The following is a 15,154-nucleotide window of genomic DNA, read 5'->3' as shown; positions in this document are numbered from 1 at the left end:
TCTTCATCTAACTCCACTATAACCTGTAATGTCTCTTCATCTAACTCCACTATAACCTGTAATGTCTCTTCTAACTCCATCTAACTCCACTATAACCTGTAATGTCTCTTCATCTAACTCCACTATAACCTGTAATGTCTCTTCTCCAGTATAACCTGTAATGTCTCTTCCTCTAACTATAACCTGTAATGTCTCTTCATCTAACTCTATAACCTTCATCTAACTCCACTATAACCTGTAATGTCTCTTCATCTAACTCTCTTCTTCATCTAACTCCACTATAACCTGTAATGTCTCTTCATCTAACTCCACTATAACCTGTAATGTCTCTTCATCTAACTCCACTATAACCTGTAATGTCTCTTCATCTAACTCCACTATAACCTGTAATGTCTCTTTATCTAACTCCAGTATAACCTGTAATGTCTCTTCATCTAACTCCACTATAACCTGTAATGTCTCTTAATCTAACTCCAGTATAACCTGTAATGTCTCTTCATCTAACTCCACTATAACCTGTAATGTCTCTTCATCTAACTCCACTATAACCTGTAATGTCTCTTGATTACAGGAGAAGGTGAAAATCTTCAAAGATCCTCGGCGTACACCTCATTGACAATCTGAAATGGTCCACCCACACAGACAGTTTGGTGAAGAAGGTGCAACAGCACCACTTCAACCTCAGGAGGCTGAAGAAATTTGGCTTGTCACCTAAAACTCTCACAAACTTATACAGATGCACAATTGAGAGCATCCTTTCGGGCTGTAACACTGCCTGGTAAGGCAACTGCACACCCTTAGAGGCTGCTGCCCTATATACATAGACATGGAATCACTGGACACTTTAATAATGGAACACTGGTCACTTTAATAATGCTTACATACTGTTTTACTCATCTTATATGTATATACTGTATTCTATTCTACTGTATTTTAGTCAATACCACTCCGACATTGCTCGTCCTAATGTTAATATATTATTACTTTTAAATTTGTGTGTATTGTTGTGAATTGTTGATACTACTGCACTGTTGGAGCTTGGAACACAAGTATTTCGCTACACCCACAGTATCATCTGCTTCAATGTGTCTTCGTCTAACTCCAGGGCTCAGTCAAACACGTCCTGATGAGGCTGAGAGCTGGAGCTGTGAACTTAGTGACAGCAGCGTTTGTACTTTGGCTTAACACCCTTTGATGTCCATGGGAGGGTGTCTGATTGAAGTTTCTTTACCAGGCAGTCACACAGAGACACACATGTGGCAGATTAGAGCTGGTCTCACAAGGACCTAGAGGCTGAGCTGAGCTGTGTTCACAGATACAATAACAACATTTGATTTGAAACTTAATCACCATCCAAATCAGCTTATCAGACAGTGCCTTGAGCGGTTGTGGACCAGTGGGTCTACAGTGGATAAGGAGCCTGCTCCAGGTTCCCCGTTCTCAATCATCTGTTGTTGAACGCAGGCACACCAAAGTCTCAGCCAAAAAGCTAGTCTTAATGATTTACTTAATCTTTCGCAAAGCTTTAATGGACCTTGGCTCTACGGAGTGTGTGTTTGTCTACATCAGGGATCCCCAACCCTGGAGAGCTACAGTCCTGTAGGTTTTCACTCCAACCCCAGTTGTAACTAACTTGATTCAGTTTATCAACCAGCTAATTTTTAGAATTAGGGTAGCTAGATTAGGGTTGGAGTGAAAACCTACAGGACGGTAGCGCTCCGGGAACAGGGTTGGAGAGCCCTGGTCTACATCTTTGGCTAAAAGCAACACAGTCACAGCAGGCTTTCAAGTAGTGATTCAATGACATCCTTTATCGTTAGGACTCCACACAGAGCTCATGTTTGATTACTGAAACAACTGTTCCAGCAGCATCCAGTCACACACTGTATTGTAACCTACAGTGCTGTACCTGAGGAGAGAACAGACAAACCATCCGTACATAACATGGGTGTTTGAATAAACCCTTAACTGTATGTGTGAAAATTATGAATTGCCAGAGCCATTTCCTATTTTGTATCAAACCTTTGATTGTGAGATGCCTGTTTTGCTCAGAGTCTAGTTGCCAGAAGGATGGATGAAAGGGTTCAGCAGACATGCCTGTCATGTGTCAGAGGAATAAACCTCTTCATCCTGCCGCTCTGAAACTCCTCTATTCCCCTACAGGCAACATGAGAGAGTGATGCCTGTGGTTGGAATCAATACACGAGGCTACTAGAGAAAATACAGGTTTATTTTAAGACAGAGTGGATTTCTGTGGTACATGTCAGTTTCTGACACATCACAGTACTATGCTGTAGTCCTGGAGGGGAGATGATGTCTAGGTAGCTGTTGTAAAAATAGGCCCCAGTAGAACTTGTATACTGGTATACACACTCTCCTCCATATGAATTTGGATAGTTAAACATTTTTATTTGGCTCTATACTCCAGAATTTAGGATTTGAGATTAAATGTTTCATATGAGGTGAAAGTACAACATGTCACCTTTTATTTGAGGGTATTCTCATATATATTCCTATCTGTTCTACCGTTTAGTAATGAAAACACTATATGTATCTAGTCTCCCCCATGAGAATAAGTCAGTAGTATTTGGAAAAATGCACTTAAAGCGTATTTAAATAGTCAAAAGTTTAGTATTTGGTCCCATATTCCTTGATTTGGTCCCATACAGTATTCCTTGATTAGATGTTTCTGAACACTTCTAAATGAATCCTGATAATGCCATGATAAAGACAAATCATGAATGAATCATAAATAATGCCATTAGACTAAATAAGCATGGGGGGGGTATGATCTTTGTGCCCCATATCATTATTCACGATTAGCAATAATCATGGTAGCATCCACATGAAACATATGGGCACAAGACATTATTCACCATTCAGTTCCAAAACATAATCAGAAACACAACCAAAACTAACCACAAAAGCACCCAACAATTTATTAATTTGTAAAAACGTTTTACCCCCTTTTCTCACCAATTTCATGATATCCAATTGTTAGTTTACAGTCTTGTCCCATCACCGCAACTCACGTACGATGTCATGCGTCCCCCGAAACACAACCCTGCCAAGCTGCACTGCTTCTTGACACTGCTCACTTAACCTGGAAGCAAGCCGTAACAATGTATAGGAGGAAATAGCGTACAACTGGCGACCGTGTCAGCATGCATGCGCCCGGTCCACCACAGAAGTCCCTAAAGCACAATGGGACAAGGACATCCCGGCCGGCCAAACCCTGCCCTAACACGACACTGGGCCAATTGAGCGCCGCCTCATGCGTCTCCCGGTCGCAGCCGGCTGCCACACAACCCGGGTTCAAACCCGGGTCTGTAGTGACGCCTCAAGCACTGTGATGCAGTGCCTTTGAGTGCAGTGCCACTCGGGAGGCCAGCACCCAACACATTTGAAAAGTCACAAGCTTGATGTAGTCATTGTGTGCAAGGAAAATGGTACCAAATGCTAAACTTTTGACATAAGTCCAAATACTTATGATTTCTTCAAATGACGAGATACATAAAGTGCTTTCATTTCCAAATGGCAAAACGGGTAATGTATGTATGAAAATACCCTCAAATAAAAGCTGGCATGCTGTACTTATCACTGAGTATACAAAACATTTTTGACATAAACTGACCAGGTGAATCCAGGTGAAAGCTATGATCCCTTATTATTATCACTCATTAAATCCACTTCAATCAGTGTAGATGAAGGGGAGGAGTTTAATCCTTGAGACAATTGAGACATGGATTGTGTATGTGTGCCATTCAGAGGGTGAATGGGCAAGACAAAAAATGTTAGCGCCTTTGAACGGGGTATGGTAGCAGGTGCCAGGCACACCAGTTTGTGTCAAGAACTGCAACGCTTCTGTGTTTTTCACGCTCAACAGTTTCCCATGTGTATCAAGAATGGTCCACCACCCAAAGGATATCCAGCCAACTTGACAAAACTGTGGGAAGCATTGGAGTCAACATGGGCCAGCATCCCTGTGGAACGCTTCTGACACCTTGTAGAGTCCATGCCCCGAAGAATTGAGGCTGTTCTGAGGGCAAGGGGACACACAAACACACACACACTCATGTTTTTTTTTTGTGTTAATTTAATTGTAATAGAGAGAAAAGTAATACGGTACCATAGAAATATAGTAGAATGCTGTATCATGTCAAAATACGAAAAATACATTTTATAGAGTAAACAACATGATCATTTTAGAAAGTTTCTTATATTAGGATGGTGCAATGCATTTCTGACTATACACGCTGTATTGTTTGGTCTATGTATTTTTCAGTGTCTTTCTTGTACAGTAAGGACCAGTCACTGCATTAACAAATCATATAGATGAAGTGTATAAGAAAATGAGTCAGAAACCAAAACCAATACCAATATATGAATCTACAACACTTATCCATGTGTACATATCCAGGATTTGTCTTGAAAATATTAAGGACATTTATATTGATGCTCCAGAAAGTCTGATGGTTGTTTTCAGACCTGAACAGTGGTCTAACATTGAGAAGAATTGTAGATACAGATATATGCCTCAATCCACAACCAGTGGGAAAGGTAGGCACCATCTGTAATGGTACAATCCGACGGTCCAACTATCTTCCATTCATTTGGGATTGAGGCATACACTATATACTGTAATTATAGCTGGATATACACTACAGATGGCAAGACTCAACACTACATATGTTGACTCATCTGAACATTAGACCACTTTGTAAAACTGCCAAACTTTGTATTTAACTAAAATCAACATTTGCTGTTGTGTGATTCCTGAGCCCTTCCCTCTTGGTCTATCCACAGGTCTGAGATCAGATGAGTAGACAGGGTCGTTTCTTCACCTTGGTGGGCTGGGGGCACAGCACCGCTCGGATGGCCTCGTCAAAGACCGTCTTCAGCCCCCGCTGGGTCAGGGCAGAGCATTCCAGGTACTTCACCGAGTCTACCCAGAAAACACACAAAAGATGTATGAGGGACATGAAGAGGATAGACTGTTTATCTGGCATAATGCACGGCTGGCGGGCGATGGCTTGGGCAACATGAAATCTCAACAACTATGCAGCATAAGGACTAAGAGCAGAATACAAAGTGTTCCATGATACTGTACAACTCTGTGAACGACAGATGACAGATAATCAATCAATCGCTGATTCAGTCATATCCAATCACAAACCCAGAGTGACCACTGTATATGTGACCACTGTATACCAATCAGATCTCTGATGCACGATCACTAATTCAGGATCCCAGAGACCTACATACCTATCTCTTTGGCTAGTGCTAAGCCTTGTGGGTAGGTGATGGGCGCTAGCTTCTTCTCCTTCAGCTTCTCAATGGTTTCCTTCTCGTCCCTCAGATCCAGCTTGGTGCCCACGAGGATGATGGGTGTGGAGGGGCAGTGGTGTCGTACCTCAGGGTACCACTAGAGGGAGCAAGCATACACACATAGAGTCGGTCAACATGGTCGCAGCAAAAGATACTGAATTACTTTTCACTTCCTTTTCTGTGATACAGCTCATCGTTAATTCTACCAAAGATAATCTATATTCTGACAAGATACTGGACTGACCGCTTTAATAATGAGAATAAATGTCCGCAAAGCGGACTGCAGACAATATTTATATTATTATTATTATATTATTATTATTAGGAGGCGGGGTCAGGCGGGAACATTCTAACCAATGAGAGGGCACATACACATGTGAACAACAGGCATGACTCCAAAATAAAATATTTTTTTCAAAGTTGCAGGAATGCCATGTGTGTCCACTTATATCAGAACATTCATAACAACATAAACATTACAAAACGTCTATTCGATCAAATAAGGCTCCCGTAGCATATTAGAATTACATTTTTTAGTTGACGAAATTCGACACTCATTTTAAAAATCCTTACTTGTGGACAGATTTTGTGGACAGAATTTGGTGCAGAGTCAAGCCTCTCGCTTCGTCTCTTCCCCTCTGGTTCTACTACTGTATTATGGAGTAGCCAGTTAATGCAGAGGTTGATTCCTGGTATAGCTCCTCACACATAAAATCTAGGATACTCTGTCTATTACTATTATTATTATTACTACTATCATTACCGTCATTATTATTACACACTATTCAAATAAAATGGCTGCTCTCTTGTTTCTATCAGTCACTCAATGAAAAAGGAAGTTCCTTCTTCCGCATTGAGTGACTGATAGAAACAAGAGAGCAGTGTATGCTTTTGCAGAATAGGAAATGAATGCTTTTTCTGCCTCCCGTGTCTGTCTCTCTTTCATTGCAGGGTAGCCATTATTTAGTCATCGTCTATGGGGACAAACGCCCACTCCTCTGCACTCTTTGGCCTTCCTGCCATCAAAACTTGACTGCCACACAAAGGACTGGGGTAGATCTCACAGAGATCTACCCCAGTCCTTAGCTCCTTAGGAGGACACATTGGAGAAGAGCAGCTTTACAATAAAAGGCTTTCACTATTCAGGAACTAAGGGGTTACCTCTGCCCTGACCCTACAGACTCTGTGGAAGAGAGATGAAAGGATGCTTCTCTATAAACCAGGACAGGTAAGAGATGTCACTTTAACAAATACAACTTCCCAGCTTCCTACTAAGAAAGGTGATGGTGCCATGAGTTAAATCATCCCTAACTTCCATGGAGGCTGACTGGATTAAATGGAAACACATTAATTTGGTGGTGTAGCAATTCTGTGTTTTCGAAAATGGCACCTTTAGTTTACTAGTATCTCTCTGAAACTGAGTGAGGGAATTAGGTTCTGCTAGGTTAAGATATGAGTTGGCCAATACAGTGTTATGATAATGGAAAACATAAACCACAACACTTTTCTTGAGAAGTTTGGAGAGAAATTCAAGCTCCAACCATTTACCCAGCGATGGCTAATTGATTATTGATCTCCTGCTGATCCAAAACGGTGATAGCAGTAGGAGGAGTACCGTGGCAATAATCAGAGATAACACGGGTCAATTGAATCTCCTCCATGGGTGGGTTAGTGTGAGTAACATGCTACATGGCTGTGACTCTGGCTGTGACTCTTCCATGTTAAATAGATCCTAATGTCACCTGAAAGCCTGGTAATCTACTAAGGCGCCATTTGCATACATGGTCAATGTTACCACGGAGACTCTTTGGGAACATGCCATGAGAAAAACAGACTGAGAAAGATGGAGAGAGGAGGAAAAAACGACTAAAGAGGTTTGTTCTTTAAATATGAAAAGTGGCAAACATTTGCATAAGGGCTGGAGAAGCGAGATTGCTATTGTTTGAAGCTAATCATAAATTAAAGGGCTGAGTAAAGTCCTTTGGGAAAGCGGTGCGATTCCAAACGGCACAAATTGGAATGGATTAACACGGGTCTTTTCAATAATTGCCAATAGCAAGAACACTTTTCTTTACCCTCCTTCTTAGTTTGAGCACTTGAAATCTATGTAGTAGAATAAATTACACATTAATACTTTCCAGCGACCTACCAGACCTGCCTTCAGACCACTCTGGACCATATTAGGGTTGTTTTGACAATGTCATATCAAGTAAAGCAGATTTATCAAACTTCATTGTCTTTTGACCTCCACTGCTCTTGATATAATGCTGTCCTCTCCAACACTTCCCAAACTAATCAGCTCAATTCAAAATGGTTGACAGTGAAGTTGTCTCAGCCTCCAGTATTTATGCTGCAGTAGTTTATGTGTCGGGGGGCTAGGGTCAGTTTGTTATATCTGGAGTACTTCTCCTGTCCTATTCGGTGTCCTGTGTGAATCTAAGTGTGCGCTCTCTAATTCTCTCCTTCTCTCTTTCTTTCTCTCTCTCGGAGGACCTGAGCCCTAGGACCATGTCCCAGGACTACCTGACATGAGGACTCCTTGCTGTCCCCAGTCCACCTGGCCATGCTCCTGCTCCAGTTTCAACTGACCTGAGCCCTAGGACCGTGCCCCAGGACTACCTGACATGAAGGCTCCTTGCTGTCCCCAGTCCACCTGACTGTGCTGCTGCTCCAGTTTCAACTGTTCTGCCTTATTATTATTCGACCATGCTGGTCATTTATGAACATTTGAACATCTTGGTCATGTTCTGTTATAATCTCTACCCGGCACAGCCAGAAGAGGACTGGCCACCCCACATAGCCCGGTTCCTCTCTAGGTTTCTTCCTAGGTTTTGGCCTTTCTAGGGAGTTTTTCCTAGCCACCGTGCTTTTACACCTGCATTGTTTGCTGTTTGGGGTTTTAGGCTGGGTTTCTGTACAGCACTTTGAGATATCAGCTGATGTACGAAGGGCTATATAAATAAATTTGATTTGATTTGATTTGATTTTGAAGTCAGAGGAGTCAGACACTTACCTGTCATTTTTTAAAACATTTTATTTATTTAATTTAACCTTATTTAACTAGGAAAGTCAGTTAAGAACAAATTCTTATTTACAATGACAGCCTACCAAAAGGCAAATATGCCTCCTGTGTGGACGGGGGCCTGAGATTAAAAATAAAAATAAATACAATATAAATATAGGACAAAACACACATCACAACGAGAGACAACACAACACTACATAAAGGGAGACTAAAGACAACAACATAGCAAGGCAGCAACACATGACAACACAGCATGGTAGCAACACAACATAACAACAACATTGTAGCAACACAAAATGGTAGCAGCACAAAACATGGTACAAACATTATTGGGCACAGACAACAGCACAAAGGGCAAGAAGGTAGAGACAACAATACATCACACAAAGCAGCCACAACTGGCAGTAAGACTGTCCATGATTGAGTCTTTGAATGAAGAGATTGAGATAAAACTGTCCAGTTTGAGTGTTTGTTGCAGCTCGTTCCAGTCGCTAGTTGCAGCGAACTGAAAAGAGGAGTGACCCAGGGATGTGTGTGCTTTGGGGACCTTTAACAGAATGTGAATGGCAGAACGGGTGTTGTATGAAGAGGATGAGGGCTGCAGTAGATATCTCAGATAGGGGGGAGTGAGGCCTAAGAGGATTTTATAAATAAGCATCAACCAATGGGTCTTGCGACGGGTATACAGAGATGACCAGTTTACAGAGGAGTATAGCGTGCAGTGATGTGTCCTATAAGGAGCATTGGTGGCAAATCTGATGGCCGAATGGTAAAGAACACCTAGCCGCTCGAGAGCACCCTTACCTGCTGATCTATAAATGATGTCTCTGTAATCTAGTATGGGTAGGATGGTCATCTGAATCAGGGTTACTTTGGCAGCTGGGGTGAAAGAGGAGCGATTACGATAGAAGAAACAAAGTCTCGATTTAACTTCAGCCTGCAGCTTTCATATGTGCTGAGAGAAGGACAGTGAACAGTCTAGCCATACTCCCAAGTACTTCTATGAGGCTCTAACCCTCAGAGGTAGTAATAACACCTGTGGGAGGAGGGGCATTCTTCTTACCAAACCACATGGCCTTTGTTTTGGAGGTGTTCAGAACAGGGTTAAGGGTAGAGAAAGCTAGTTGGACACTTAGAAAGCTTTGTTGTATAGCATTTAACACAACATCCGTGGAGGGGCCATCTCAGTATAAGACTGTATCATCTGCATATAAATGGATGAGAGAGCTTCCTACGAGCTATGTTTTGATGTAAATTGAGAAGAGCGTGGAGCCTAGGATCAAGCCTTTATACACTGCACTCTTTGAGAGAGGTAGTTAGCAAACCAGGTCAAAGACCCCTCAGAGACACCAATAGTCCTTAGCCGGCCCACAAGAATGGAATGGTCTACCGTATCAAAAGCTTTGGCCAAGTCAATAAAAATTGCAGCACAATATTGCTTAGAATCAAGGGCAATGGTGAAATCATTGAGGACCTTTAAGGTTGCAATGACACATCCCTAACCTGAGCAGAAACCAGATTGCATACCCGAGAGGATAATATAGACATAAAGAAATCCAGTCAGCTGATTATTGACAAGTTCTTCCAACACTTTTGATAAACAGGGCAAAATAGAAACATGCCTATAAAGATTAGGATCAGCTTGATCTTCCCCTTTAAATAAAGGACGAACCATGGCAGCCTTCCAAGCAATGAGAACCTCCCCAGAAAGGAGAGACAGGTTTAATAGGCCAGAGATAGGCGTGGTGATGATAGGGGCAGCAACCTTAAAGAAGAAAGGGTCTAAACCATCTAACTCTGTCAAGTTTAAGGAACTCCTCTAGCACCTCAGACTCAGTGACTGCCTGCAGGGAGAAACTTTGTAGCGGGGCAGGGGAAAAAGAGGGAGAAGCATCGGGGATAGTCACATTAGAAGGGGTGGGAGATGAGGAAATGTTGGACGGGCAAGGATGCATGGCTGAGTCAAATAGGAATCCTGACTTAATGAAGTGGTAATTAAAGAGCTCAGCCATGTGCTTCTTGTCAGTAGAAACCACATTATCAACATTAAGGGACATGGGCAGCTGTGAGGAGGAGGGTTTGTTCTCCAGGTCTTTAACCATTTTCCAGAACTTTTTGACAAAGCCTATGGCTGAGGCAATGGTATGAGAAGAAGCAACAATAAAAGTGTTTGAAAAGGCTAACGTTTGGCAGGCTTTTTTTGTGATATTATAGCTCTTTGATGTGAATTAAACTTCTATAGTAGTGTGTCTGTTTAAAACCCATGACTTCTGGAGAGATGGAGAGACAGGATGGGACAATTACTATCTTCTCCTTTTCATCAGAATGGCAGTAGAGCGATAGAGGGCTCAAGGACAGCTTTGTTCAGCAGTAGCTGAGAGCTGCCAAGGTGACATGTGAACTGTTGGCCCCGTGCAGTGAAAAGACACAGACCCTGACAGTTACCTGGGGGAGTAGGTAGAGGTCTCATCGTTCATTAGGCGAGTTAAGTTCACATGGGACATCCATGTTTGACTCCGTTAAAGAAGAGATGATTACTTCTCTCTGACGTAAACCTGAATGAATATGATTTCTATTGATGAACAGACCTCTATATCCTATCCAAATGGAGTGAGGTTCATTGGAATCCAACGGGATGCAAGGTGCTACCTGAATAGATGTGCTGTTCTAGCCCTTGGATTTGAAATATTTTATTTATGACTGTCTGACTGAAGCGACTAAAACCATGGCCTCTGCAACAATAGGTAGAGCTGAAAGCAGCAGATCACAAAACAACTATTGACAATAGCATTACTCAGACATAGTTCAAATAGAAAAATATTCATTGTCCATTGTCTATATCCTATTACTGTACCGTAAATGTCAGAATCTGCAATATGTTTGTTTTATTATACGGTACACTTGGATGTTCTATTGAAAGCAGGTAAACCAGAGTAGCCTATCTTTTTTAAATTGATTGATTTCTCTATGTGTTTAGACTCACTTCATATATCTTAATCTTGACAGGCAGCGTAGCCTAGTGGTTAGAGCGTTGGACTAGTAACCGTTTGCGAGTTCAAACCCCCGAGCTGACAAGGTCGTTCTGTCGTTCTGCCCCTGAACAGGCAGTTAACCCACTGTTCCCAGGCCGTCATTGAAAATAAGAATATGTTCTTAACTGACTTGCCTGGTTAAATAAAGGTAAAATAAAAAAATAAAAAAATTAAACAGGCATTTTATAGATTAACTGGCATTCTACTGTTTTCCTGCTCTGTCCATCAACCCCCTCTGTATTACTGGCAGATGATGGCCCATCTATATTCACAGAAAGGTAAGCACATCTCAATACCCCTGTGCTTTAGGAGTGATCAACAGTATTGACACGTTAATCTCTCCGTATAGTAATCTATAATGTATGCTGCATACTGCAGCTCTTGGGGATGCTGCAGCCTTTATAATGACACTGTGTCAATCAACACCTACATTATGAGACCAAAGTCCTCCGCTATCCCTGCATTAGGTACAGAGGAAAACACTGGCGGCAGATCAAATAGAATATGTGTGTATTGCATACTATATGTACCTATACACTGTAGCACAACAGCCATGAAGATCACACAGCATCCACTCACCTTGGCTCTGACGTTCTCAAACGATGCTGGGCTCACCAGAGAGAAACAGATGAGGAACACATCCTAGGGGACAATAATAGTGCCTGATCAATGGTAGTATTAAAGGTGTAGGGAGATGTTGATGTTGTAAACAGATTAGATCTAGTGATTCATATAGTGTATATGGTCATTGGTCAGTGAAGGTGTAGGGAGTAATACATGTGGTTGTACCGAAGGTTAGAAAGGTGTATCAGAGTAGTAGAAGACGTGGGGTCCGAAATTATTGACACTTTTGATAAATATGAGCGATAATGACTATATAAAATGTAGTATGCAAATACTGAACTATATTGTGTGCTCCAAACAATGTGGAAATTATATGATTTTATGCTAATACAATTGCTCAAAGAGATTTAGTTGAACTAGTAATATTGTTTTTCTCACAAAAGTAGTCGTCAAATTTAATGACACCCCTAAAGATTTTTATAAATAAAGTAGTCAACAGCTTACATCCTGAATGAATCGTGAATAATGATGAATGAGAAAGTTACAGAGGGTCAAAGATCATACCCCCAAGACATGCTAACCTCTCACCATTACCAATAACAGGGGAGGTTAGCATGTAATATCAGACCCCCAAGACATGCCAACCTCTCACCATTACCAATAACAGGGGTGGTTAAGCATGTTTTGGGGCTATGATTTTTGACCCTCTGTAACTTTCTCATTCATCATTATTCACAATTCATACAGAATTATTCGTAATCATAGCAGCATCCATTATTAATTGGACAGTATACAGTCATTACTGCTCATCTTTATCAAGGGTGTCAATAATTCCGGACCCCACTGTATATCATTTGTAATAGAGATTCTGTATGTGTGTTACCGTCTGAGGATAGGACAGAGGTCTGAGTCTGTCATAGTCCTCCTGTCCTGCTGTATCCCACAGTCCCAGGTTCACTGGCTTACTGTCCACCATCACATTGGCTGAGTAGTTATCAAACCTGCAAGACAAATGAGTCCATTACATCTAGAACATATCACAGTGAAAAACCTTACACAGAATATACAGTATACAGTTTATTAGGTACACCACCCCGTTCACGAAAATGGATCGCTCCTACAGACAGTGAGTCACATGGTCGTGGCTTGCAATATAAAGCAGGCAGACAGACATCAAGACAACTTGAATCCATGGACCCATCCTGCCTGGTGTTAACAGTACTGGTGTGGGGAATGTTTTCCTGGCACACGTTAGGTCCCTTGACAACAATTGAGCAACAATTGAACGCCATGCCCCAAAGAATTCAGGCTGTTCTGAAGGTAAAGTGGGGTCCGACCCGGTACTAGATAGTGTACCTAATAAACTGGCCACTGAGTGTATACAAACTGCATACCATAGGTGTTTGTGAAAGTAAAGTCAATATCTAGCATACCAATCCCTAGAATTATTGTGAATATAATATTATTTCCTATTTCTGGTTATTGGTTGCATTATGTATGATGTTTGTCCATTCAGCCCACACATTTGTCACTGTACCAGCCATATCATGTCCACTGTGTCTGTCTGTGGTCCAGTACTTACACTGTGGGGATGTACTCTCCAGGGAAGGCGTTGGTTGTGTAGCTGATGAGCAGGCATGTCTTTCCCACAGCACTGAAACAGACATTGGGCAATCAGTTGTGTGCCAACACATACACACACATTTTCTTGCTGCAATAGCACATTGACACACTCTCGTGCGCACGAGCACACGCACACGCACACACACACACGCACACGCACGCACGCACGCACACACACACACACACACACACACACACACACACACACACACACACACACACACACACACACACACACACACACACACACACACACACACACCTTTACTCTAGCACACACCGAGAGAACCTATAGTCATTACAGGGTAGCTGCCAGCTGTCAGAGTAACTCCCTTCTCTTACAAAAAAAACACGTCAAATACTGTAGCTGTTTTCATATTGAGGTAAAATTTCACAAGTGAAACCATATTAATTTTCTACTCAGAATTGCATTTTCATGTGTGAAAAACATTCACACTAACAATGTTTGTTAACAAAGTTAAAGTAAACAAACACTGTATAAGCCTAATAATATGGTTAAAACTATAATTTTGATAGCATGGATGGTCAGTCCTCGCATCCATAGTGTAGTCTATGGATTTGAAAGTGGTTGCGTTTCTCCAGCCCCATCCCTCAGCGTTTTACCAAAACTGTGGTGGGGAGAACACCTGTTAATGTTTCAATTAAGGATTGCTGCTTTAAACTCCTTAGTTTAGATTAGTAGTGTTACTACATGGTGCCATTCTCTAGTGAGTGAGTTACTTTTGTCCCATTAATATCAAGCAAAACTTCTGAAGTCAATAACAAAATTCTTAGTATTGCAAACAAAAGTAAATGATATTGAAAGCAAAACATAAATCCAAAAGTATTTGATAGCAAAAAAAAATATTGCAAGGAAAAAAAAGTCAAAGCGAGGGAAAATTCATTGTAAATGGATTAAATTAAATTAAACAATTCTACAATTCTAGTTCTATTTTTGGTTATGTTACCCTGGCTTTTGCTTTCACTGGATTCTGAAATCTCATACTTGAGTAAATGTAAAGATACCTGAATAGAAAATTACTCAAGTAAAAGTGAAAGTCACCCAGTAAAATACTACTTGAGTAAAAGTCTAAAAGTATTTGGTTTTAAATATACTTAAGTATCAAAAGTAAATGTAGTTGCTAAAATATACTTAAGCATCAAAAGTAAAAGTATGAATCATTTTAAAAAGTACTTATATTAAGCAAACCACATGGCACAATGTTTTTCATATTTTTCATTTATGGATAGCCAGGGACACACTCTAACGCTAAGACATAATTTAAAAACAAATCGTTTGTGTTTACTGAGTCCACCAGATCAGAGGCAGTAGAGATGACCAGGGATGTTCTCTGTTTACTGAGTCCACCAGATCAGAGGCAGTAGAGATGACCAGGGATGTTCTCTGTTTACTGAGTCCACCAGATCAGAGGCAGTAGAGATGACCAGGGATGTTCTCTGTTTACTGAGTCCACCAGATCAGAGGCAGTAGAGATGACCAGGGATGTTCTCTGTTTACTGAGTCCACCAGATCAGAGGCAGTAGAGATGACCAGGGATGTTCTCTGTTTACTGAGTCCACC

At 41.3% G+C, this 15,154-nt stretch overlaps 1 protein-coding gene across 2 annotated transcripts in view; it reads right to left on the bottom strand.

The window, feature by feature from the left end:
* Positions 1 to 4,015: 4,015 nt before the first annotated feature.
* Positions 4,016 to 15,154, bottom strand: part of LOC118365648 (ras-related C3 botulinum toxin substrate 2) — a 16,831-nt gene continuing 5,692 nt past the window's right edge. Inside the window, exons 2-6 of one of the 2 annotated variants that reach the window (XM_035748012.2) lie at positions 13,532 to 13,603; positions 12,833 to 12,950; positions 11,965 to 12,027; positions 5,266 to 5,425; positions 4,016 to 4,945 (exon numbers count right to left, since the gene is read on the bottom strand). In XM_035748012.2, coding sequence (XP_035603905.1) covers positions 4,815 to 4,945; positions 5,266 to 5,425; positions 11,965 to 12,027; positions 12,833 to 12,950; positions 13,532 to 13,603 — 544 coding nt within the window. In that variant the 3' untranslated portion in view covers positions 4,016 to 4,814. Of the gene's footprint in view, positions 4,946 to 5,261; positions 5,426 to 11,964; positions 12,028 to 12,832; positions 12,951 to 13,531; positions 13,604 to 15,154 lie in introns of both variants that reach the window. The other variant, XM_035748013.2, reaches the window with a different exon arrangement.

The sequence above is a fragment of the Oncorhynchus keta genome, chromosome 32, assembly GCF_023373465.1.
Source record: "Oncorhynchus keta strain PuntledgeMale-10-30-2019 chromosome 32, Oket_V2, whole genome shotgun sequence".
Lineage (NCBI taxonomy): Eukaryota > Metazoa > Chordata > Actinopteri > Salmoniformes > Salmonidae > Oncorhynchus > Oncorhynchus keta.
Note: the sequence above shows the minus strand (reverse complement) of the source record. Positions and strands in the feature narration are given on the sequence as shown.